Source organism: Limanda limanda, chromosome 7, assembly GCF_963576545.1.
Source record: "Limanda limanda chromosome 7, fLimLim1.1, whole genome shotgun sequence".
Taxonomy (NCBI): domain Eukaryota; kingdom Metazoa; phylum Chordata; class Actinopteri; order Pleuronectiformes; family Pleuronectidae; genus Limanda; species Limanda limanda.
This window is the reverse complement of record NC_083642.1, coordinates 20,776,476-20,799,453: the sequence shown is the minus strand read 5'-3', so window position 1 is coordinate 20,799,453 and position 22,978 is coordinate 20,776,476. Positions and strand designations below refer to the sequence as shown.

The 22,978-nt window shown below is 41.2% G+C and overlaps 2 protein-coding genes across 2 annotated transcripts in view; one reads left to right on the top strand and one right to left on the bottom strand.

Moving 5' to 3' along the window:
• cacna1db (calcium channel, voltage-dependent, L type, alpha 1D subunit, b) overlaps positions 1-1,921 on the top strand; it is a 73,631-nt gene extending 71,710 nt beyond the window's left edge. The window contains exons 48-51 of the mRNA XM_061073956.1: positions 280-392; positions 491-622; positions 953-1,138; positions 1,616-1,921. Coding sequence (XP_060929939.1) covers positions 280-392; positions 491-622; positions 953-1,138; positions 1,616-1,921 — 737 coding nt within the window. The remainder of the gene's footprint in view (positions 1-279; positions 393-490; positions 623-952; positions 1,139-1,615) is intronic.
• Positions 1,922-5,554: 3,633 nt separating this feature from the next.
• chdh (choline dehydrogenase) lies at positions 5,555-22,903 on the bottom strand. The gene is made up of 10 exons (XM_061073960.1): positions 22,864-22,903; positions 20,795-21,248; positions 20,345-20,575; positions 19,247-19,413; positions 18,989-19,140; positions 11,631-11,760; positions 11,338-11,472; positions 9,186-9,328; positions 8,165-8,267; positions 5,555-7,959 (listed from the first exon to the last, which is right to left on the bottom strand). The coding sequence occupies exons 2-10, from the start codon at positions 21,217-21,219 to the stop codon at positions 7,541-7,543; spliced, it is 1,905 nt and encodes a 634-aa protein (XP_060929943.1). The 5' UTR covers positions 21,220-21,248; positions 22,864-22,903; the 3' UTR covers positions 5,555-7,540.
• Positions 22,904-22,978: the final 75 nt, after the last annotated feature.

The window sequence follows — 22,978 nt, the reverse complement described above, 5'->3', positions numbered from 1 at the left end:
CTTTGATTTATATATTGCTTTTCAAGGAACCAAAGGCTGCTTTACAAAGTTAGAAGAATGTAAAATAACTATGGCACAAGCACTAATGTGCTGGAAAGGTCATCTATTATTTTTTGTTAGTACTTTATTTTATCCTTGTGTAATTGTTCATAGAATTTGGTTTTCTAATGTTTCATCCAGCTTTGTTACTGAATAAAATAAAAATAAGAATTCAGTAAGTCCTCAGATATGGATACCGAAAGCTTGACAGTTTTTTGTTTTTTTTCAATTTTCTCTCAGCCTCCAACAAACCAACGTTTAGTTTTGAGTGTCTCCGCAGAAGAAGTAGTCTGGACGATGCTCCTCATTCTCCGTCCTGCACAGCTCTTCCACTGCACCTGGTGCAGCAGCAGGTGCCATCATCTGTTTGTGAATAAATATAAAGTATTGTCATCATTGTCAATGATTCACCTTCATTATTCTAATCGTGATTTTTGAACTCCAACCTCAGGTAATGGCGGTGGCCGGTCTTGATCCCAGAATTCACCGTCTGTCTCCGACCAGGTCTCTGCGATCCTGGGCCACGCCTCCTGCTTCACCCATCAGCCTCAACTTCTCGCCCTGCTACACGCCGCTCATACAGGTCTTAGTCGATTTATAACATTATTATTTGATTGTTTGTTTGTTTGTGTATTTTTTGGGAAAGACTGTTTTTTTAAAGAAGAAAGAAAAAGGAAATACCAGAAATACAACTGGCTTTCATTCATCATCATTTTCCCACCAAGGAAATTTAGGCGAGAGAAGGGCAGGAAAAGTATTTACTGCTGTTGATGCTCCAGTAAAGCTGAATCCATGCACTTTAAAGTTTGTTCGTTTGTTGGTAAGTTAGTTTAAAAAGTATGATTATGTGTGTGTGTGTGTGTGTCTGTGTGTGTGTGTGTGTGTGTGTGTGTGTGTGCGTTTTTGTCCTCAGGTGGACTGGCGCAGTCCTGGCAGCATCAGCAGCCTCCCCAGAGCGGTGAAGAGGAGTTCATGGTACACAGACAGCCTGGAAGGTCCTCCCAGTCGCAGCCAGTCCCCGTCCCGGCTGCAGTTACCTGCAGAGAGCTGCTCGCACTTCCTGCAGAAGAGAGGCAGTGCCAGCAGTCTGGTGGAGGCTGTGAGTAGAAGTTATTTTCAAGTTACGGTCTGAACACACCCAACTGTGTCTCAATGCATCCTGAGGTCCGATCTCAAACCATATTTGTAGGTGGTCTTGGAGACATGTGGCTGACATACTCTGATCTGCTACAGTTTGAACACATTGTCATGCTTTTCAGTTGATTTGTTTGTAGTCACAGTATCAACACTGAGCACCACATAATGAGTGTGTAAAACTTCAAGAGTAAATTTTATTCCATTGCAAAGATGTGTTTATTTGCATATAGGACAGGAAGTCAGATCAGATGTGGTCACAGCAGAGACCCATTCAGAACACATCTCAATGCCAGAACAGGGCTTAAATGTTGAGGCAATGTTATATCACTGCTTGTTAATAAATGTGTGGTAATAACTGTCCTCAGATAAGCACCTGTATGCACATAATAAACCAAACGTTCCTGATGCCGTTTGATGCTTTCTTTCCTGTTCTTCCCAGGTGTTGATCTCTGAGGGTCTGGGGAAGTACGCCAAAGACCCCAAGTTTGTCTCAGCGACCAAACACGAGATTGCAGACGCCTGCGAGATGACCATCGACGAGATGGAGAGCGCCGCCAGTAATCTCCTGAATGGGAGTGTGAGTGATGACACCAACGGGGGAGCGGGTAACGTCAGCTCGGACGCACAAGCCAGCGCACATCTCAGAGACCACAGCCTCCGTGACTACAGCGACGAGGAGCCGTACGTGGCTGTGAAATGCGAAGAGGACCTGAAAGATGAGATGATATGCATCACGTCGCTATAGCAGCAGCTCACACGGGAAAATGTAGTTTTTTCAATTGAACTTCTACTGCTGTTTTACTCTGAGGGGACGTCTCTGTTCAAGTGCGTCCCGGACTTGACAGAAAATGTAAAACATGGACGAATAAGAGAACAAAGTGCCTTGTTTTCTCTTTCTGAAAATTGCAATGCCAGAGAGATGAGAGGAAGTGGAAAACTGAGATTAATTCAGAAAATAGTGAAACTAGCGGGAATCAACAACCTGCCGCCCGCCTCTTAAACAGCAAGAATTCAGGACTCTCTTTTCTTTTCAAAGCAGCAGAACAACTCGGCAGCCTCGCAAAGCCAGCCCCATGCTTGTTAAGTTAGATTTCACAGCAACAGTCACTTAGTCAAGCAGCTGTAAACTACGGGGATGAGATTTGAAACAATAACTGAGACTAAAGGTCATACTTTTAGCTTCAGGGTTGAGGGTGTAGCCAAAGATGTTTAGTGAACAATGTCGGGATCGTGTGCCTGTTATTGTTCTGCTGCTTCCTCAGTACCTGGGGAGGCAATAAAACACATGGTTAGTGTCAGGGCTCTAAACACTTAGTGTCTGGGTGAAATTAGATTTAATCAGAAACAGATTTTATTCCAAAGAAAAGTTCCGACCCTTTCCCCTCGCTCTCCAGCTCGTATGTTAGAAGCAAACCCCAGTGACAATGAGTGGCGTGAAGGGGAAATGCTTGAGCTGGCTTTGCAAAGTTGCAGTGGTTCTGCTCCAAAATGGCAGTTATGGGATTCCGAGATTCCCAGTTGTTTCACTTCATGTATATTGAAACAGTTTTCGATCTGCTGCTCTGTCTTTTACAGTTTGGCCTCCATGACTCAGATAGCGTCATCAAAACATATATAGTTCATATTTTTATGTCGGTTTATTTTCATCTCAGAGCAGAGTGGCTGCAGATCAGGCCGATCCAAAGACTTTCCAGCCTGTGAATCCGGTACTCCGCGTTTTTTTTTTTCAGGGTTTCAGGGGTTAAACGCTGCTCGACTCTGTTTTTCTGACTTGAAAAGGAAATCACATATCAACGACAAAGACTCTGTCCTCAGGCATATCCTTCTGTTTAAGAAGCTCATATGACGCACAGAGAAACACACTGCCAATCCTTTCCCCCTTTGATAGCAACAACACTGATGCTAAATCTTTACACGCTTTACATTTTTAACATTGCTACTCCTTTAACCACCATTAAACAAAGACAGCTGAAGATGTTGTTACAATGTCATTAACTTCATTGAAAACCATGAGGAAAAGCTCTCTCAGAATATGAAGAGATTCACGTTACTCACAGCTGCTTTCGACCAGGGGTAACTTACCTTTCTGAGATTGACAACTACCTGAATATGGTGGGCTACTTGTTATATATAATGTCCCAGAATAATCGCTTTTACCTAAACCAGTGCGCTGTGGTTGTGTAAAGCGTGTCACCTTCAAACTGTAGATATTTGAAACTCACTTTTCTGTGTTTATTGAGGTATTATTAAGAACTGAATTGGCCTTTTACCGTTTACTTTTAACCACACAAACACTGACAGGCGTTGTTGTGAACTCGACTCGCCTCCAGCTATTTGGCTGACAGCCACTATACGTGTGAGGTCATGTCAAGCTAAAGCAAAGTTAAATGTTATAAATCATGAATTAATACAACTTTTTAAAAAGAATTATTAAGAATTGATGGGACCCAAAACAATTTATGCTTTTTTGGTCTGTGCTCTCCTGGTGACGCTATTTTTAGAACTGCCTAGCCGGCGTGACACACAAACAAGATGACACAGCGAAAAATCTTTGTTGCAAAACAACAGTATCATCTGACGTCAGTCCTGAGTCACTTCTGCCTCAGAACTGACAAAGAACACATGGCACAGGGATTCCCCCTCTTTGTTCCAAAACAACAGCATCATCTGACGTCAGTCCTAAGTCACTTCCACCTCCACAGCTGGAAAGGTTATTGCCCATGAATTGGTTTCCTCTTCTGAGCAGCCATGACATTTTTCTCAGGCAAGGGAGCACTTGTTTCAGGATGAGGCAGATGTATAACGCAACACTCACACATGAAACATCACAACAGACAGGAAAACTATATACATTTTTTAATTTACCGACAATATATAAATGCAGTACATTGTTTATGGGTGTGTAGAGTGTTTTTTTATTTATTTTTTATGAAATGATTGATGGTGTCACATTTTATTTGTAGTATTCCTTTTTCTTCTGACCCAGTGCACGAGATGTCCAAAACAGCTGCTCCTCTGAAGAGAGATGCGACGACACAAGCTGCTCGTGGATAGAAAAAAAACAAATCAACACTTTAGAGAAGCAACACATTCCCCCCCGCTGCTCTGCACGGTAACTCCACCACAAGACAGTGGTTGTGAACCATTGCCAACTATAACAATGTCTTCAGGTCAACTTTTAAAAACCAGTGCTGGGTCGTGGCAGAGCAATCGTGCTTCTCTCTTGTTTTTCCCCTTTATCTACACACTGTTGTCAGGGCAACAAGTTCAATCTCTGCAATCAAAGGGCTCCTTCAAATATAAAAGCAAACCAGCGGAATATTGAGTCATTTACACGCACATCAAAATTCAAATGGAGAAAGTCGGAAAGTTTGCTGTTGGCTGTTGATCAACTTGATATAAACTGATGAATCTAACCTGGAACAGGATGTGAGCTGGTTTCTCAAACACTCCTCACATGTACAGTAAATAAATCCCTTTCTACTGCTTTCTTCACAGGTTTTAATGGCCAATACTAAATAAGACTAATGCATTATCTAACTGCATGTAAAATATTTTTCACAAATATTAATGTTATTACCTCTGCACCAGTCCAGGTTTGCTGGTTAACGTGTCAGGGAAACGGTGTGGCAATGGCTGCATTTACACAAAAGCAAGGAAACATGGCGTCTAGTTTCATTAAAGATTTTAAACATATTATCTGTAAACTGCTCGGTTGGGCCCCTCAGGTACGTTAAGGAGTATGTGGGGAAACAGACTCACACTTGTGAAATCTCTGAACACAAGTTAAGAGAGCAGCATCTGGAATTTAAAACCTGTCACTGTTTCCTCTGAACTACACTCCCCTGCTCGTCAGTCGGACATGTTTTCCTCAGAATGGCACAGACCTCCGGACAGGGCTTAAGAACATTAGTGTCTGGTTCTTTAAGCAGGAACATAAAAGAAAAAAGGATGTCGTCAGATTTTTTTGTTGTTGCCACAAAACAGGCCTAAAGATAGAGGGAAAAAGTTTGGGGGGCAATCTGTTTCGTATTTATTTATTTTGTATCCTGCTGACAAATACACAAACAAACACAATGAAATCCTTAAATCCTTGGTGGAGGTAATAATAAGTTAACTGTCAGGTGTTCCATTAAATATAAATATTAGTCTTTCGATGTCATCGCTAATTGTTTTCTTGTAAACATCACTATTTTAATAAAATCTAAATTGCCAGGCCGTTATAAACAAACATCACAGTGCACATGTCAGGAACTCAGAGAAACCAGAATAATAATGTGCAGTTTACTCACACTACAACTACAACCACACACACAAACACACACACACACGTGTCCAACTTCAAGACTTTTATCACATGACAAAAAAACACAAAATCTTGTTGTGCAACTGACAGCTTTATTTTTTTGTACTGCTCGAATTTTTTGCAGATGATTATGAAACGACAACGATGATGTGTAAAATCTGTACAGTTGTTTGTAAAAAGTCAGTGATGAACTTGAAGATTTCTGCTTTCTACCCAATTGTTGTATGAAAATTAAAAAACAAACATAGCTCTGTCTACTTTGTAGCAAACGTACTCGTACCTTTTGTACCAATGTAAACACAAACCCAGTTTTGTACGTTTTACTTCTTGCCTGAAATGACAATGAACCTGTCAAGGATTTTTTTTTAAGGACTAAATAAAGTCTGAATGAAATGAGGACAAAGTCAGGACGTTTGCTTATAGTACAAACCACACAAAAAAAACATGCAAACATAATACTGTGTGAATTTTCACAATTAATGTCCCTTCGTGATCTTTCATTAATATACATGAAAATTATTTAAACACAAATCAACTTTGTGCAACACTATATAATGTAAACAATTATCGTCAGTTAGATTCTTCATAGCGTAGTGCAAAGCTTAATAAGACTATTAGACATTATTTGAACACATTGCTGTTTCCATTAGAGCAGACATCATAAAACATGAATTTAATACCTCATGTATGAATTTAAGATTTTCAGTGAAGCTGATTCTAGAACTTGATCCACACTAGTTATAACACCACTGTATAGATATGGTCACATTATCTCTTAGGCTGCTGTGGTGTTATATACTTCATTTTATCTGGTCAGTTCAACACAATCAAGCTTCTTTGTAAACATAGAAATAAATGTGCAATTATTTTTTCACCTACATTTAGTTAAAGTTTTTAGTGTACATGTTACATATAGAGAGTTTTTTGACAATATCTATATTAGCAGGATTTCATATATTCAGAGATATCATTTTCATTTATTGCTACTGCAGCAGACTGAACCTAAAGCAGCTAAAAGCTTGGAGCTGAAAAACTTGATCAACCAAAGTGACAAATTTCCCACATCAGGAAGATCAGTTTTCATCTAAAGCATTTAAACAGATTGATCCTTTATCTGCTTCATGAAGAGCCCACTGATGAAATCTAGAACAAATAGTGGAGTAGAAGAAGGAAAGATGTTCTCTGCTTGTGACGTACATGTGTGAGTCTTTTTGTTTTAACTGATGCCAGATCTATGAGCTGTGTGCTTTTCTCTTTACACGTGAAACACATCTGGTAATCACATCTGGTTATCATATCTGGTTTACAACCACAGGCTCAAGTCTCAGCACCAGATGTGAATAGAGTTCATACTGAGGAAATTATAAATGAACTATTGACATTTGTTGTCAGCTAAATTTCTACTTTTTTACTAAAAGTATTTTGCTTTTTATAATGACAATGTTGACAGCAAACAAAATGTTGAATCTGCACATTTGCAGGAAGGAAGAGGCATGTTACCATGGTGATAATTGGCTAGAGCAGATAAATAACCAAACTTACTGCTGAGCCTGCTGGGGTAACAAAGCAGACGGCTGATCGTCAGTCAGAAAACAACTTACTGTCCCGTGATTATTAAAAATGTCCCTTTTTTTAAAACTTGAGATGGATTCAAAACACGCCGTGTGCTGTGTTGGATTTCACTTTACCTCAGGATAACAGAGTATCATCAAAATGTCAGAGGAATATTAATGCAAGAGTTCTAAAATCACTGTAGCTGGTTCAAGAAATACTGGATGAAGTTAAAGTGAGTTCAAACACAAACACCAACAACTGGTTCAGAAAGTCAGTTAATGTAAAGTTAAGACTGCTGTGTGGCTGGGAGAACACGACCACTGGTTCTATATAATCTTTGTAAAACCGAACCTCAGATGTAAACTGTTAAAATTCACCAGTATTCAAAATTAAGAAAACACACACTCACTTTAGTTGAGAGATGAAAGATCCTCCTAACCAGCTGCTCACTGCTGCTGTTGCCTAATGACTGACAACACATCACCCTCCAGTCTGGATCGCTGTTCATCTCTGAGTGTCGAGCGTTGGTGGTTGGTACACGGGAACCCCCGCGTCGACGAGAGTAGGCCGACCCCTGATGCTGTCGGCAGCCTTCTCTGCCATCATGATGGTCGGCGCGTTCAGGTTGCCGCTGACGATGCTGGGCATGATGGAGGCGTCGACCACACGCAGCCCCTCGAGACCCAAAACCCGTGTGTTGGAGTCAACGACCGCCATCGGGTCGGAGGGCGAGCCCATCTTGCAGGTGCAGGACGGATGGTAGGCGCTGTCGGCCTTTCGGCGGACAAAAGCGTCGATGTCGGCGTCGGATTGGACCTGAGGACCCGGCAGGGCTTCGGTGCCGCGGAATGGATCGAAGGCCTTCTGAGCAAAAATCTCTCTGGAGAGTTTAACACACTCTCTGAACTCCCACACGTCGGCATCTGAGAGGAGAGGAAAAGATGGAGAAGCTGGAAATCTAAATTCTGCTAAATGACCTATACACCAGTCAAACCAGCTCCAAGGTCAAACATTTCAATGTGAATATTAAGTAAGAGTTAAGACAAGTTTAATATCCTCAGAGACAGACAGATCTGCTCCAGCTCAAGATGGATTTGGTTGATGAAGAGTTCAGGGAGTGAATCTTACCAGTGGAGAGATAGTTGGGCTGGAGACTCGGGTGATCCAGAGGGTTGGTGCTCTTCAGCTTCATGCAGCCGATACTGGTGCTTCTCATTGGTCCCACATGAACCTACAACACAAAGCAACAAACACCCAGTGACCTGTCTTTTATCAACCTGGATGAGAAACCACACAGGTCACAAATCAACACATTTCTCAAGCAACTTGAGAAATGTGTTATTGATAAATAATCAATCTTTGGATACGTAAAAAACCCTATACACACAATCCACTTTGTAACTTTCAGTTTTCCGAAGTGCCTTATTCAGAGTATTTTCTGAATGACTTGATTGTTTATGTGGCACAAGAAAATGCTACCTGAAAAATTGGAAAACAATCCATAAGCAATAATAAAATGTCTTGCACAAATCCAAAAACCTTCTACAGGTGCTGGGACAAAAAAAGGTCAGACGTAAGATCTGCTCACTGAACTGAGAGCCCAGAGCAACACTTCAGTCTAACAGGGTTTATGGAAAGAGCTTCACATGTTCTTTTTTCATCATCATTTTTCAAAAAGACAAAGCTCTGTCACATGATTCTCACGCACTGGGAAAGTGTGAAATTTGGTCTATGTTCTAAGACAGATTTTTAAAAACCACAAACCTCTTTGTTTCAGTTCCTAAAGAAACCCAAAGCTCAGAGTCGGAGGTATTGTGTGGGTGGGGCAGGGTTATGTGATCTCCTGGCAGTTGGGTAAGTAAACTTTCCTGCTTTCCAGGGAACTTCTATTGTTTCATTTAATGAGATACCATGGAAATGCACTTGAAGGTACTGTGTCAACACCTCTTTATAATCATAGATAAGTAGTGGAGCGGCTTCCTCCTAATATCAGCCAAACACGCACGCACGCACGCACGCATGCACGCACGCACACACGCACGCACGCACGCACGCACACACGCACACACACACACACACACACACACCAAACACAATATGTCTCCCATCGTATTTTATACCTGCACAAAAAGATGCCCCAGTTTTTTACCTGATAGGCCTCTAGCTTAGAGGCAACTCTTCCGTGGTCAATGACCTGCGAGGGCAGGAAGTGGAACTGGATGTCGGGGTGAGTGACATGGGGCCGACTGCGGATGAACCCCCCGCTTTCCAAGTGGGCTGTTGCTCCGTAACCTGGGGGATGGTCATGGTGGGTGATTCACATAGTTTGTGTTTCAGATCGTGACACCTACTGTATAAAATGGCTAGTTGTAACTCGCTTTGGATAAAAGCAACAGTTAAATGATGTGTAATGTCATGACATTTAATAAAGGTCCCTCCCTTATGGAGCTAGAACAGTCTCATAAGTAATAAATGCACACAGAAATGAATACATGCGCAAAAAAGATCCACAAATGTATCTTTGTATTCCACAAATACATTTTCAATGCACACACAAATATGTTTCATTCCATATATAAGTAAAAAAATTCACATGTGAAACATAGGATTCATAAACATATTTCCGATGCACACACAAATAGAAAAAAAATTCACAAATATATGCATGTAAAAGTATTTGCAATCTTCATCAACTACATGTTTGGAGCTTGTTACATTCATATATAAACTGTTGGAGGGGATCGTCTGTAGCCAATCAGATGTCTCTGGAGGTTTTTAGCCCGCCCGCCCATAGATATTTATATAAAGACTAGATATCTCGTCTGCGTTGCCGGCCAACGGAGACGAACGTCCGCACATGGCGGCCATCTTGCCAGGGGGCAGCTCGCTCACCCATAACATTGTGTTGGTAGTGGTAAATAACCATAACTTGCTCAATTTTCAACCGATTTTTAAACGGTTTGGTTTGTTATAAACGTCAGAGATGTAGATATGACACTGCATACTTATGAATAATTATGTTATTTTCTAAAAAAATTGAATAACTTATTAGTGTCATAACTTATAAGACATCTAGTCTTTATATATATATATATAAATCTAAGGGCGGGCGGGCTAAAAACCTCCAGGCTGCCGGCCCGCGTTTTAATGACGTCGTGTGGAGGCACTCACATTACACTTACATTGGCTGTAAAGGAGTGAGACATCTGATTGGCTACAGACGATCCCCTCTTAGAAAAAACGCATTTGTGGATCAGGCACCTGTCAGGGGAGTCTCAAAAGTCCACACACAAATGCAGCGAGGTTTACAAATTAAAAGCACTTTGTAAATGCAGGTCCAACAGTTTATATATGAATGTAACAAGCTCCAAACATGTATTTGATGAAGATTGCAAATACTTTTACATGCGTATATTTGTGAATTTTTTTCTATTTGTGTGTGCATCAGAAATATGTTTATGAATCTTATGTTTTACATGTGAATTTTTTTTTACGTATATATGGAATGAAAGATATTTGTGTGTGCATTGAAAATGTATTTGTGTTTTGAGTCACATATATATATATAAATCCCCAAATACATTTGTGGATCTTTTTTGCGCATGTATTCATTTCTGTGTGCATTTATTACTTATGAGACTGTTCTAGCTCCATACTCCCTTCCCATTGAAGCCACTGCCAAAACTATTAATAATTGTATCAGTCTGTATCTGAGATATTATCATGTCTGTGTTTTACGTCATATAAACAGAATCAGTGATGCGGTGCGAACACACCCTGGGAAAACTACGTGATTCCTGTCTGCATCAAATTATTTGCACATGTAATGGCTTGAAGCTCAGCTGTTTATCTTTTGATCGTAATCATTTGTCTTCTAACACCCCCACTAGACAGCTGAATCCTGTTTGAGTTGAGCAGATGGGAAGCTGCAACCGGAGGCTACTTTTGATGTTGTGTTTCTTCTCTTTATAAATCACACGATGTTGATTTTTTTCCTATTCAAGAGCGTAAGGGTTTTGAGTGAAAGCATTAAAAAAGTGTGAAAATCAAAAAGTCCTGCTCTCAAACTGAAAGACTATGCTCTTGAATAAAGAATCTGTTTCTTTCATAGAAAAGTCAGCTGGTATATTTATTTTTCTTAAGATGACTTGCCTTAGCAGTGCCAAGCCCAAAGAGTCAATCAATCCGTGCATCTGAATCAATGTCCATCAGTGATATAACCTCACAGAAATGCATTATTTCACAGAACATCGAGGAGAAAGTGTGTGTTCTCATTTGTGTGTGTAGGTGCCTCTGGTTACCCGTGAACATGGTGAGCCACTCGAGGCCTATCTTGACCATGTGGAAAGGTTTCTGTGCCTTGTACAGGGTGATGGGCTGAGTGCACTGCTGCTGGATGTACAGCTCCAAATGATCCTGCAGGTTACTGCCAACACCTGAGACACATCACGCAGTAGAGTAACAAGGAAAACACGCAAGGAGTCAATAAAAGCATTTGGTCTGTTTGTAAAAACTTATAATGATGAGGTTCAGTGAGTCCTTTACTTCCATTTCAGTTTGTTGGAATTAGATATTTGTAAATACTTAAAAATACCTGGCAAGTGCTGAACCACAGGGATGTCGAGTTGTTGTAGGTCGTCAGCGTTTCCCACCCCAGACAGCATGAGAAGCTGAGGGGAGTTGATGGCTCCTCCGCTCAATATCACCTCTTTATCTGCAAACACCTGAGGAGAGGAGAGAAAAACTGATGAGAGTGTCTGAATGATATTTTAAATACCAGAGGAAAAGTAAGGGAATCTCTCAGAGTCATTAAGTCGCAGCAAATTGGTCTCAGACATTTTCCTGAGGTTTGCCTTTGAAGAACGCAGCCGGAGATAGTTTGGCTCACACCACTTCACAAAAAGAGGAACATTTACACAACAATCAGGACAGGGGCTGTTCCTGGGTAGCAAATGCAGGAGGCAGAACACGTGATATAAGCACCACTGCAGAAACCCCATGTTCTTTGTTTACAGCACCTTGACACCAGCATCTGCTCTTTTCACCAAAAGCTTTCGAATCTTGTTATTGTGATGGAAATCTGGAGATACAAGAGGCTGGAAACAACAAAGTTATCTACGTGTATTTAATAAGGGGCTTTCTGCAGAAAGGATCAACACAGGGAAACCGCAAGGGTCTCAGAGTGAAGATGAAGAACAGTCAAATACAAGGGTCTTATATAGGAGGGCTGAGGGCTGTCTCTTTGAACCAATCCAGACAGGTTCCCATAGGTGGAGGAAGGAGAGGAATCTAAACACAACAGCTGATTCACATGTGTTTCCTAAGGTGATAAGAGGACATACACTCCTTCCTATGATGGGTAATTAAGTCGCAAAAGGTCTCACTGTATTGACGTCATAAACAGTTCCCACCAGAAAACAGCTCAAGTCATCAAACATCTGTTGTATGTAAATACAAGTCATAAAAGTCTGTTGAGAAGCTTCAAACACTTACTGTTCCAAATACAAAATACTTTTTCAACCTTGCTTAGTTAATTTTCTACTACATTTCCCTCCTTTTTGTCATTTATTGACAACTTAAGAGAATGAAAAAAATCAAATACATCAATTCACCAGGATTTCAAAATGCATCATCATCACTGTAGTGTAAAACAAACTGCCTTTGTCATGGACGGTGTGCGTCTTCAAATGGGAGGGAGGACTGATAAAAGCAGATTAAACAGACATCACAACATCATTACATTCTTCATCACTATCAAAAGGGTTCTGGGGAGGAAACCAGTCAGGGAGGGGAAACACATCTTATATTATCGTCACTGTAGATCTAATTGGTGTGTCATCTGGCAGAACAAACCATAGGGACACAGCTGGCATGCCCCATAAAGCCCATGGAGGCTACATTAACCAAACTGTAAGTATAAAGGTGCAGTGTGGGGGAGACATACGTGCTAAAAGAAGTGTGGCATGTTGATACGAGCAAACACTCTCTGTAGCTTCAAAGGAAAACAAATCATTATATTGCATCGGATGCTTGAAACCCACAAAAACAGACTGTCCTGGGAGATTGGTTTGAATGGTCCAAAAAATAAATTTGTACCAAGAGTTAACAGTCATTATTAAGAGAACAGTTCCTCTACTGCCATTCCGACTCAGCTGTGTGTGTATTATGTGATTCTCCGAGGCAACTATTACCAACAGCTGTGCTGGTCAGCACTGCCCCCTCTTCAACGATCCTTTGTTTTAATTATTCAGTGTGGGTGCAGAAGGTGGATGTTCTGGTTCTGGGACTCTTAGCGACGTTCACTGCCGTGTGGGTTGTTAACAGGATCTGGTACGGTCCTGTCCAGCGTCTGTGTCACCCACTTTTCCGCCTTAGGTCCTTCACTATCACCCAGTTGCCGGGCTTCAGGCCATGAAGTGGTCCACTTGCCAGTTTAGGGAGTGCGTCTTTAACCTGTTTGTGGATAGCAGATAAGGCAGAAGAGAGATTTGAATAATAACGTCGCATTTCATCTTCAAAGAGAATTGTTGAGGGCAATTGTCTTTTAACAGGTCCAATGCCCCAATATTTTCTTAATTATTTTAGTGCCGCACTAACAAATGGAGTCCCATTTCACTGCTGATTTTACTTGGGATTCCCCATCTGGGAATAACTTCAGTGATCAACGCTTTAGCTACGGCAGCTCTGTCTTTCAGAAAACATATCAACTATAACCAACCAATATTTTTTCCCCTCACTCGGTGTTAGCTCAATTAAATCCATCTTCGATCCTTTTAAAACATGATCCTTCCCATGCATTTACTTTGCAAAATGAGGAAACAGATATTTTGGCAAACAAGGTTTCTCATCAGGGCCCACCCACACCCCATGTGTGTGTGTGCAACCACTTCTCTTCCAAAGTCCACGCTCTTCAGCTGTTGCTCTAAGTTGAAGTTCTTGTAGGTCAGCCGTGGGGGTGGTGGGGTCGACCTGTAAGAGAATGTGTGAAGAAGATAGAGCCGGCGAGCAAATGCTTTTGCTGCTACATCCTCCCTGGCATTTCCTTGTGATACTTGGTCATTATTAGAGGTGTGAGCATCACATTTACATACTGCATCCTGTTTGGGGAGGAGGACAGCATCAAGGATCTGAGACACTAGAGCATGATGTGCAATTGGTTTGCCTGATGGTGTAAGGAATTCTCTGCGTTTCCAAATCGTGCCAAAATCATGTACTTTACAAATGCATATCTACTGTCAGTGTAGATGTTAACCCTTTTCCCTTTAGCCAATCTGCATGCTTCAATGAGAGCAGTGAGCTCTGCTGCCTGTGCCGACAGGGAAGCAGGGAGAGGTCGTGCAATCAATGTATCATGTGCTGCTACCACAGTGAAACCAACTTGATTTGCTCCTGTGTCTGAATTGCGAGACGCTGATCCATCCACAAACAGTGTAAATCTTGATTCTGCAACGTAGTTTCCTGTAAGTGTGGTCTGGGGGAACAAACTTAGGTTATTGTTACTACACAATTATGTTGTTCACCATCTCCTTCTGTTGGAAGAAGAGTAGCTGGGTTAAGAACATTACATCTTTTCACAGTGATGTTAGGCATTTCCAACAGAATAGCATGTTAACGATAGCATCATACACATAGCATTTGGGATCAAGTTTTGCTCAGAAAAATGCTACACGTCTCTGTTTACCCCCCTTGATCAGGGAGTAACACTGACGTCATCTACTCCCCCGTTCTTGTCATCTGGTTGTGTGAAAGGTCGGTCAGGGTCGTCGGGCAGTCATAAAGTCGAGGTCGTTTGTAGGGTCAGTTTCAAGTCAGTGAAAGCTTTCTCGTGTCATCAGTCTATATAACTTTGCTATATGCTGTTAAGCCCATGTGCGATTGCGCTGAGGGACTCCTCGAGGACAGCATAGTTCAAATTCATTCGCAGGAATGACATCATTTATTTCTTTGTAACAGTTTTAGGAATCTTTGAATTACTGTTACTCTATTAGGGGAGAGGGACTGCCCTCTGCTGTGATCACATGCCCTAAAATTGATCTTTTACATTTACAAACCTATACTTTTACAAACTTATACTTTAACAAACTTATACTTTAACAAACTGCAGTTTTTCAGGCTTGCCTTATGTCCTTCTGCATTTAGATGTTTTAGTAGAGCTACAGAATAATTTTCACAATATTCTTCAGTTGGAGCACAAATCACTAATCCTTATATTGTCAACATATCGTAAATGTGCACTTCCTGATGTTATCTTTAATGATCTTAAGCTTTTTAGTGCCTGGTTGTAAATGGTCAGTGATTCACAATAGCCTTGACGAGGCATGTGAATGTATAACTTTCTCTGTTGAACTCAAATGTAAACCAGTATTATATGTCTTTATCAATTTAAAAACTGAAGAATGCATTTGCCCGATCAACAACAGAGAATCCTTTATAATCCTTCAGAACTTGCTAAAGGATTGTTTTAAGAATTTGGAACCGACGAAGCGCGAAGTTGTACTGCGGCGTTGACAACTTACAAATCTTGGATGAATCTCAAATCATCAGGTTGTGTTTTATCAAAAATACTGTTCACCGGAAAAAATCGGAGTGTGCACTAGTGAATCCTTGCAAGGAACAATTACACCTGCCCTCAATAGAGAGTTGAAAACTGGTGTAATACCATCGATGGCTTTCTGTTACAGTAGATATTGTCAGATCATGGTGTAATAACCACAGGTTCCATGTGTTAATTAAACCCACATCATGATTACCTCTGAGCCCTTAAAATGTTGTTTGTATAAACTAAATATGCATGTGCATATTTGGCTTCTGTATTTGTGTCTGGTACCAGTTAAACAACCTTGAAAGTGTAAATAACAGATGTAAATCCTTTTCTAAACACTTTAAAAATTGATTTTACTTAACCACGGGATCTGATATCTTTTCCCAAATGTCAGCATTGACACATTTTTGTATCCACGGTCGCAAGTCTTGCCATTCATCATTTTTGTTTTTGACAGCAAGTCATGTGAGTGTGAACCAGGAACATCAAAAAAGGAAAGCATCCTCTGAACATCTGTGAAGGAACTGAGAGGGTGACTACAGAAACAGCACATCTATGTTCTTTCCAGAACATGCAACTTAGTGTTGAATTTTCTTTCACACTACACAACTTATTTTTTCAAACCTGCATCGCTCCCTTTGTGTTTGAGTGCAGTGAAGTTTAAATCTTTTGGATGCATATACGTGGTATCTGTTCTTTGTGTGACTGAATGTGCCTTGTCCACTAGATCTTTGTCGATTTGATGTGACAACAGATGAGCAAAGCTTCCATTCATACGCATATAACAGTGAAGCAGCATTACACTTAATATAATATCTTTCCCTAGCACTGTGAGTGTGTGCATTGGCATATTAGCATAATCATCTCATTGCTATTTAAGCTATGTTCCTATCAATAGTTTGTCTTTCTTTTCTAAAAAACAAAAAAAAATCATTTACTTCTGTGATAAGTGTTTGTGTTTGTGTGGTGCATTCACCCTCTCGATGTGGGATGTGTCCCTCACGGCCTTGTTCTCTGTTCAAAGATGCTGGTTCCTCCCTCTCCTCCATCCCCGCCTCGGTTCATTCAGGCTCGTAAAGTTGCTGTTTCCTTGGCAATTTTTGTTTTGCCCAATGTCCCTTCTCTCCACAGAGAAAACAAATGTCCCAATCATCGTTCCATATGCGTCCCCCCTCCTTCCTTGAAATCCTCTTCTTCTGCATCGCGATGTACCTCTGAACATCTTCAGTGAGGCTTTATGCAGATCAGTCTCTCTTTCTTCTTCTTATTCGCATGAACTGCATGTGCTTTTATTAAGCTCTTCCTGAGTCCCACTTGATGCCTGTACGTTTTAACAGGCTGGCAACATCAGGTAACTTCAACAATTTTGTGATTTGGGCTGGATCTTGTCCCAGTCCATATTGCCCACTTGTCTGGTGCGAGGTGAAGAGAGGAGTTGCGGGTCTGGAACATCATTAGCTGGAAAAGGTTGTTGTGGAACCTGGGCTCCTGCCTGTGGAACATCCGCTTCTGGTGGAGTTTGGTGTTGTTCTGGTTGTCGTCTTGTCGGCGGGGAAGAGTCGAGGTCGGAAACCTGCATTTTGAGACACTGAGACATTTGTGAGGTGTTAACTGTCCCTGCCAGTGTGTGCTTTCTGTCCCTATGATGCAATTCTTCTAACCACATTCAACATACATTCCTATCTGCCTGAAATTTAAAATTTTACTTTTCTGGCCTAACTTACTATTTCGTTCTCCTCTAGATTCAGTCTAGAATCTGTTTCAGCTGTCTTAAAAAACTCTCTCTCTCTCTGGAAACCCACAGTCTCTCATTCCTCATTCACACTTGAAACAAACTTAGTGCTTTGTCACCATAGTTCTTTCACATGAGGTTCACATAAGGATTACTCAGTTCAGTTCCATTATCCAAATCTTATATTTTTCATTTACCTATGTAAAGAATTTTTTTTTTTATTTTATTTTAAGTAGTTACCTTAAGTCTTCAATCAATCTCCAAAACGCTATCGTAAGGAGCAAATAGGAAACTTGTTAATATAAACATCATCTAAATAATGTAATACCTCCAATATTATATAAACAATAGTAATTTCCTCTTGTAATTACTTGGTTGCTGTGAGTTTCTCAATTCATCTCTTTTTTTTTTTAGCTTTTTTTTTTTTTTTTTTTTTAAATACACCTTCAAATATCCTGCCTAACCAACATAAATCATAGTGCCCCAAAGAAGTTCTCTACATAGCGCTTTTTTGAGTTGCCTGACACAATGCAAATACACTCAGTATTATGTCCTCTCTGTGGTTGCAGTCGAAACAACTCCTTAAGGTACCTCGTCAGTCTACCTTCCAGGTTTCTTCTAAACCTTGGTTAAAAATTTACAGGGCTTTCACCTGTCTGGAGGATCCCGTTCCTCTTAGACCAACTTCTCCGTAACACTATGTTCTGCTGGTATAAATTACACTTGAAATCTCAGATTCTCACCAGATAGATCGCAGCGCTGAGACGATCCGGCTCGGGTCTAGGTCCCTGCATCTCACCCGTGGGGAGGTTAAGGTTGGAAACTTTTTTCCAAGATGATCAGTCAACCGTAGACACCGAGTCCAGATCCGTCCAGACGTGCGATCCCACTTCTGACACCAAATTGTGATGGAAATCTGGAGATACAAGAGGCTGGAAACAACAAAGTTATCTACGTGTATTTAATAAGGGGCTTTCTGCAGAAAGGATCAACACAGGGAAACCGCAAGGGTCTCAGAGTGAAGATGAAGAACAGTCAAATACAAGGGTCTTATATAGGAGGGCTGAGGGCTGTCTCTTTGAACCAATCCAGACAGGTTCCCATAGGTGGAGGAAGGAGAGGAATCTAAACACAACAGCTGATTCACATGTGTTTCCTAAGGTGATAAGAGGACATACACTCCTTCCTATGATGGGTAATTAAGTCGCAAAAGGTCTCACTGTATTGACGTCATAAACAGTTCCCACCAGAAAACAGCTCAAGTCATCAAACATCTGTTGTATGTAAATACAAGTCATAAAAGTCTGTTGAGAAGCTTCAAACACTTACTGTTCCAAATACAAAATACTTTTTCAACCTTGCTTAGTTAATTTTCTACTACATTATGTTGATGTGTTCTACATGTATCTCTCCTCATTCTCTTTCTGAGATAGTTGTTTTCTTTTTGGCTTTTCCCTTTTCCATTACGTGTTAGAAATAAAACAGCAGCGACAGACCCCTTCTCACCTTCAATGAATTTTCCCGGGCATTTTCCTGCTGGGTTCTCCCTCTGACATTTTCCCGACATTTTACTAAAGGGTCTGGCAGAAAAAGCTCGGCAAAATGCGTTCTCACATACAGCACATCCATAAAATCCGGTTAACGTCCAGAGCTAAGTGCATGTCCGGCAGCATCTTACCCTCTTCTTCTGTCCCTTCTGTATGTATTCAACTCCCACGGCACGGTTTCCATCAAACAGGATCTTGGAGGTGAGGCAGCGCACTTCTGTCTTCAGGTTGGGTCGACCCAGGGCCGGCCTCAGGTAGGCGCTGGCTGTGCTCCACCTCTTCCCTGCACAGACGAAGAAGTGGCACGCAGATAATAATAAGGGGTTGGTTTGTAAAATTGTTTAAACACTGAATAAAGATCCTATAAATATAGTTTTAGCTCCTCAAACCTTTATGAATGGTCATATCCATCCAGCCCAAGCCTTCCTGTTGGTGTCCATTCATGTCCTCAGTGAAGGGGTATCCCGCCTGCTGTCCCGCCTCAATAAAAGCCTTGTGAAGGGGGTGGCTGGTCTTCCCTCTGGACACATGAAGAGGTCCACTACCACCTCGATACCTACAGTGCCCACACAAAGACACAAACGTTAACATTCCCAATAGATATTAATCATTTCATTATGAGCATTACTACATTTCACTCAGTTTGCTTTCATGCCAAACATCCAGTCAGACCTTATGGATATAAAGTGATTACAAAAGTAGATAAACAAACGTGCTGAGGCCCTTCTTCCTGCACTTATGCTGAAGAAAAGAAAAAAAGATGAATCAGAATAGTTGTTTCTAATGAACATTTGACACACAAAAAATAAAAGATGGAGATTTCACAGATTCTAAACCTAACTTTATGCTGGAGGGATTATATAAATGTTAGACCTCCACATTTTATCTTTGAACCGAAACTGTGAAGCTGTTTGAAACGTATTGGTTCCTGAAAACTAGCAACAATCGCACTTGGCATTGACTTCATGTTGAATATCGGTTCGTTCTTAACGCGACAAATAGACAATATTTGGTTTATTACTCAGCTGGAGCATTACACTTGTCTAAACCTGTAGGATTAGCTTCCAATACGCACGAGTTGATAAGAGTAATATACCAGTGTTGGACACATTAAACACATTTGCGTCAATGTAATAAATGTATCTTTGTTCTCTATCTTTCATTACATCACAAACACACCGATCTATGACCTTTGAAGTCCTGATAAGTATCTTGGTATCAGAGATGCTGTTTATATCTTTCATTTGCATGTGCTCCCTTGTTTCCCCACTATTTTGCATGTAATCCAAATATGTGACGGTAATTAGCCTGTGACGCCTGTGTGTTCAGCGTCTTCCTGGACAGAATGTCAAAAGCAAACCCATGACGCATGTTGAGCCCATGGAACCAAAGCACTAGCCCTTCCTGTGTCATGATTCCACTTCAAACTTTGTCCCTGCGTATCGACCAGGTACTAAAAAGAATATGCTCCAGATTTTGTCCGGTACCTATTTTCTCCGAGCTCATGCCACTGAGCTTTCCTGAAGTACGGCAGACAGTGTTCATAGTCCCAGCCCTCTGCCCCCTCTCTCTGCCAGCGGTTGTAATCTTCGGCGTGTCCGCGGATGTAAACCATGGCGTTGAGCGAGGAGGACCCGCCCCACACACGACCCCTCGGCCAGTACAACACCCGGTTGTCCATGTGGGCCTGCGGTAAAGTGTTGTAGGACCAGTTATGCCTGGAGACAAATGAAAAGAAATACAGCATGGCATCAAACAAATGGCATCAATAGCATGAATTCATATTTTAATTTATGAATAATAATTATTCTACAGTGATTTGACAGACTGAACACTCTGATATTGAAAAAAAAGAGTAAACTTCCGATTTCAAAATATTTCCATACATTTGGCACCAACACATTTTGAAACAGGTAAAGTTAGTTGAACTACTGTACTTGTCGTCACAGAGGTTGTAGGTCAGTGCAGCCGGCATGTGCGTCTTCCATGACAGCCGTATGCTGCCTAGCAACATGTCCTTGGGCCCAGCCTCCAGCAGCAGCACAGACTCATGGGCATCTTCTGAGAGACGGTTGGCGAGGACACAGCCCGCCGACCCGGCGCCAACGACGACATAGCTGTAGGACGGGGTTTTCTGATGAGGTGATGATGAAGAGTTGCGACTAGCAGCAGAGGCACTAAAGCCTCGGTAATGGCTTGAGGAGGAGCAGGGAAGAGAAGGACTCGTGCTTCTGGTCTTTGGGAAAGAGAAACATTCTGGTAAACGTGCCAACCAGCATCTCCTGTCCCTCATAAATCGCCACTGAGTCGTGGTCCCAACTCTCCAGGCTCCAGTTTGGCACAGTGCGGCCGAAGACAACATCCTGGTTGTGGGAGGGCTTTCTTCACTCCCTGGAAATCACAGCAACAACACACATTTAAGGACACACAGGAGGGGTCAAGCTGGATCTGAAACTAGCAAATCAAGTATAGTATAATAGTCAAGAATTAACACTAATTTGTGTCCTTCTAACTACATTGTGGTTTTTAGAGAGGCATTTGATTGGCATTTTGGATCCTATGAAGGTTAATTATTACCTGGGCCAAACCCTGTCCCCATTCAAAATTACTATCAGCTAAATAAACATGGAGAAGTGGCTGACCTGGAGCCCAGGTTAATCTTCCTCATGGTTCACACAGGGCTGTTGAGGAGGGAAGTTTAATTTCTCTTTTAACTTTGTCTTCATCTTAAACAGCCAAGCTAACTAGACTGTTTGTGTTAAAAGGTCATATTCATGAATGTGAATCGTTTCAAAGGCTTTCCCATATTGCGAGACAGTAGTGCTGTGGATTTGGCCAAAACTTGAGAGGTTCCGTTATATCGGAAATTTTTCAGATTACTATTAATTTTTGGTGAAATAACTGATTTTTACTCCTGAGATGGAGCAAAGGTTGTGGTTTTAACTCTTCTTCAATGAGCAGAGAAGGACAAACGCTTACACAATGTATCAGCAATATATCGATATACTGCTGTTATATTGCTAATTATGAAAATTATATTGCAATGTTATCACCCGGCCCTTATTTAGCTTTTCAATTTGCTTGCTCAGGGCAAAGGCATTATATCAATATGCATTTTGGGTTTTTGTTATGTTGCTATTGATGAAAATTATGCTGCAATTTAAACTGTAATAATATTAGTATCGTTGAATACATCTTCACAATGTGTTTGCACAATGCATACGCGATATATCTGCATGTATTGAATTTGTGTTATATTGCTATTAATGAAAAATGTATTGCGATTCTTATTTATATTGTTTTATCAATTCATAACAGTTCATTGATATGCATTGGACTTTTGTTAGATTGCTATAGTTTAATTTTGTTATCTTGCTATTGATGCAAGTTACATTGCAATACTTATTGATCTCTACCAGAGTGAGTGTGTTATCAGGCTGTGTCAGTGAGGAGAATTTAGGTCAGAGTCATATCAGTGACCAACAGTTTTAGTTTTAAGCTGAACTCAGCAAAACTCCCTGAAAAGTCAGTAAATTACACTTAAATAAAAACAACACAACAAGGAGAAAACACACGTCAATGACGTTTAAATGCATCTGTTAAGGTTCCTTTTGAGTTTAATGTTTACGATCACATGAAAATGTTTACGATCACATGAAAACATGGTAGCCGCTCGCCGATCCCAGTCTCTGGGTCTATATCGGTCCGCTGCAGCAACATGGGTGGAAACGCGTCTCCTTTATTCAAACACACTTTCAAAACTTTTCATGCCGACACAGAGACGGTAAAAGTGTCTCAAATCTTCGGTGACAGCCCTGAGGACTCTATTTCTGGACTGTGTGTTTGTTCGTCCGCAGCTCACACACACAGACACACACAGACACTTTACTGCAGTACCACTGAATACAACCGTTACACTCAGATTTAAACAGAGACTGAATGTGGACACACTGAGAGACAACGTGTCCAAATGTTGATCAAAGCAGCAAATAAACGAGGATCCTACCTTGAAGGGAACTCACCACCGCGGAGTGAACGGTGGACGAACGGGGGGGGGGGGGGGGGTGCGGTGCGGGGGGAGTGTGTGTGTGCGTGTGGGGGGAGGCGGAGAGGGGGGGCGG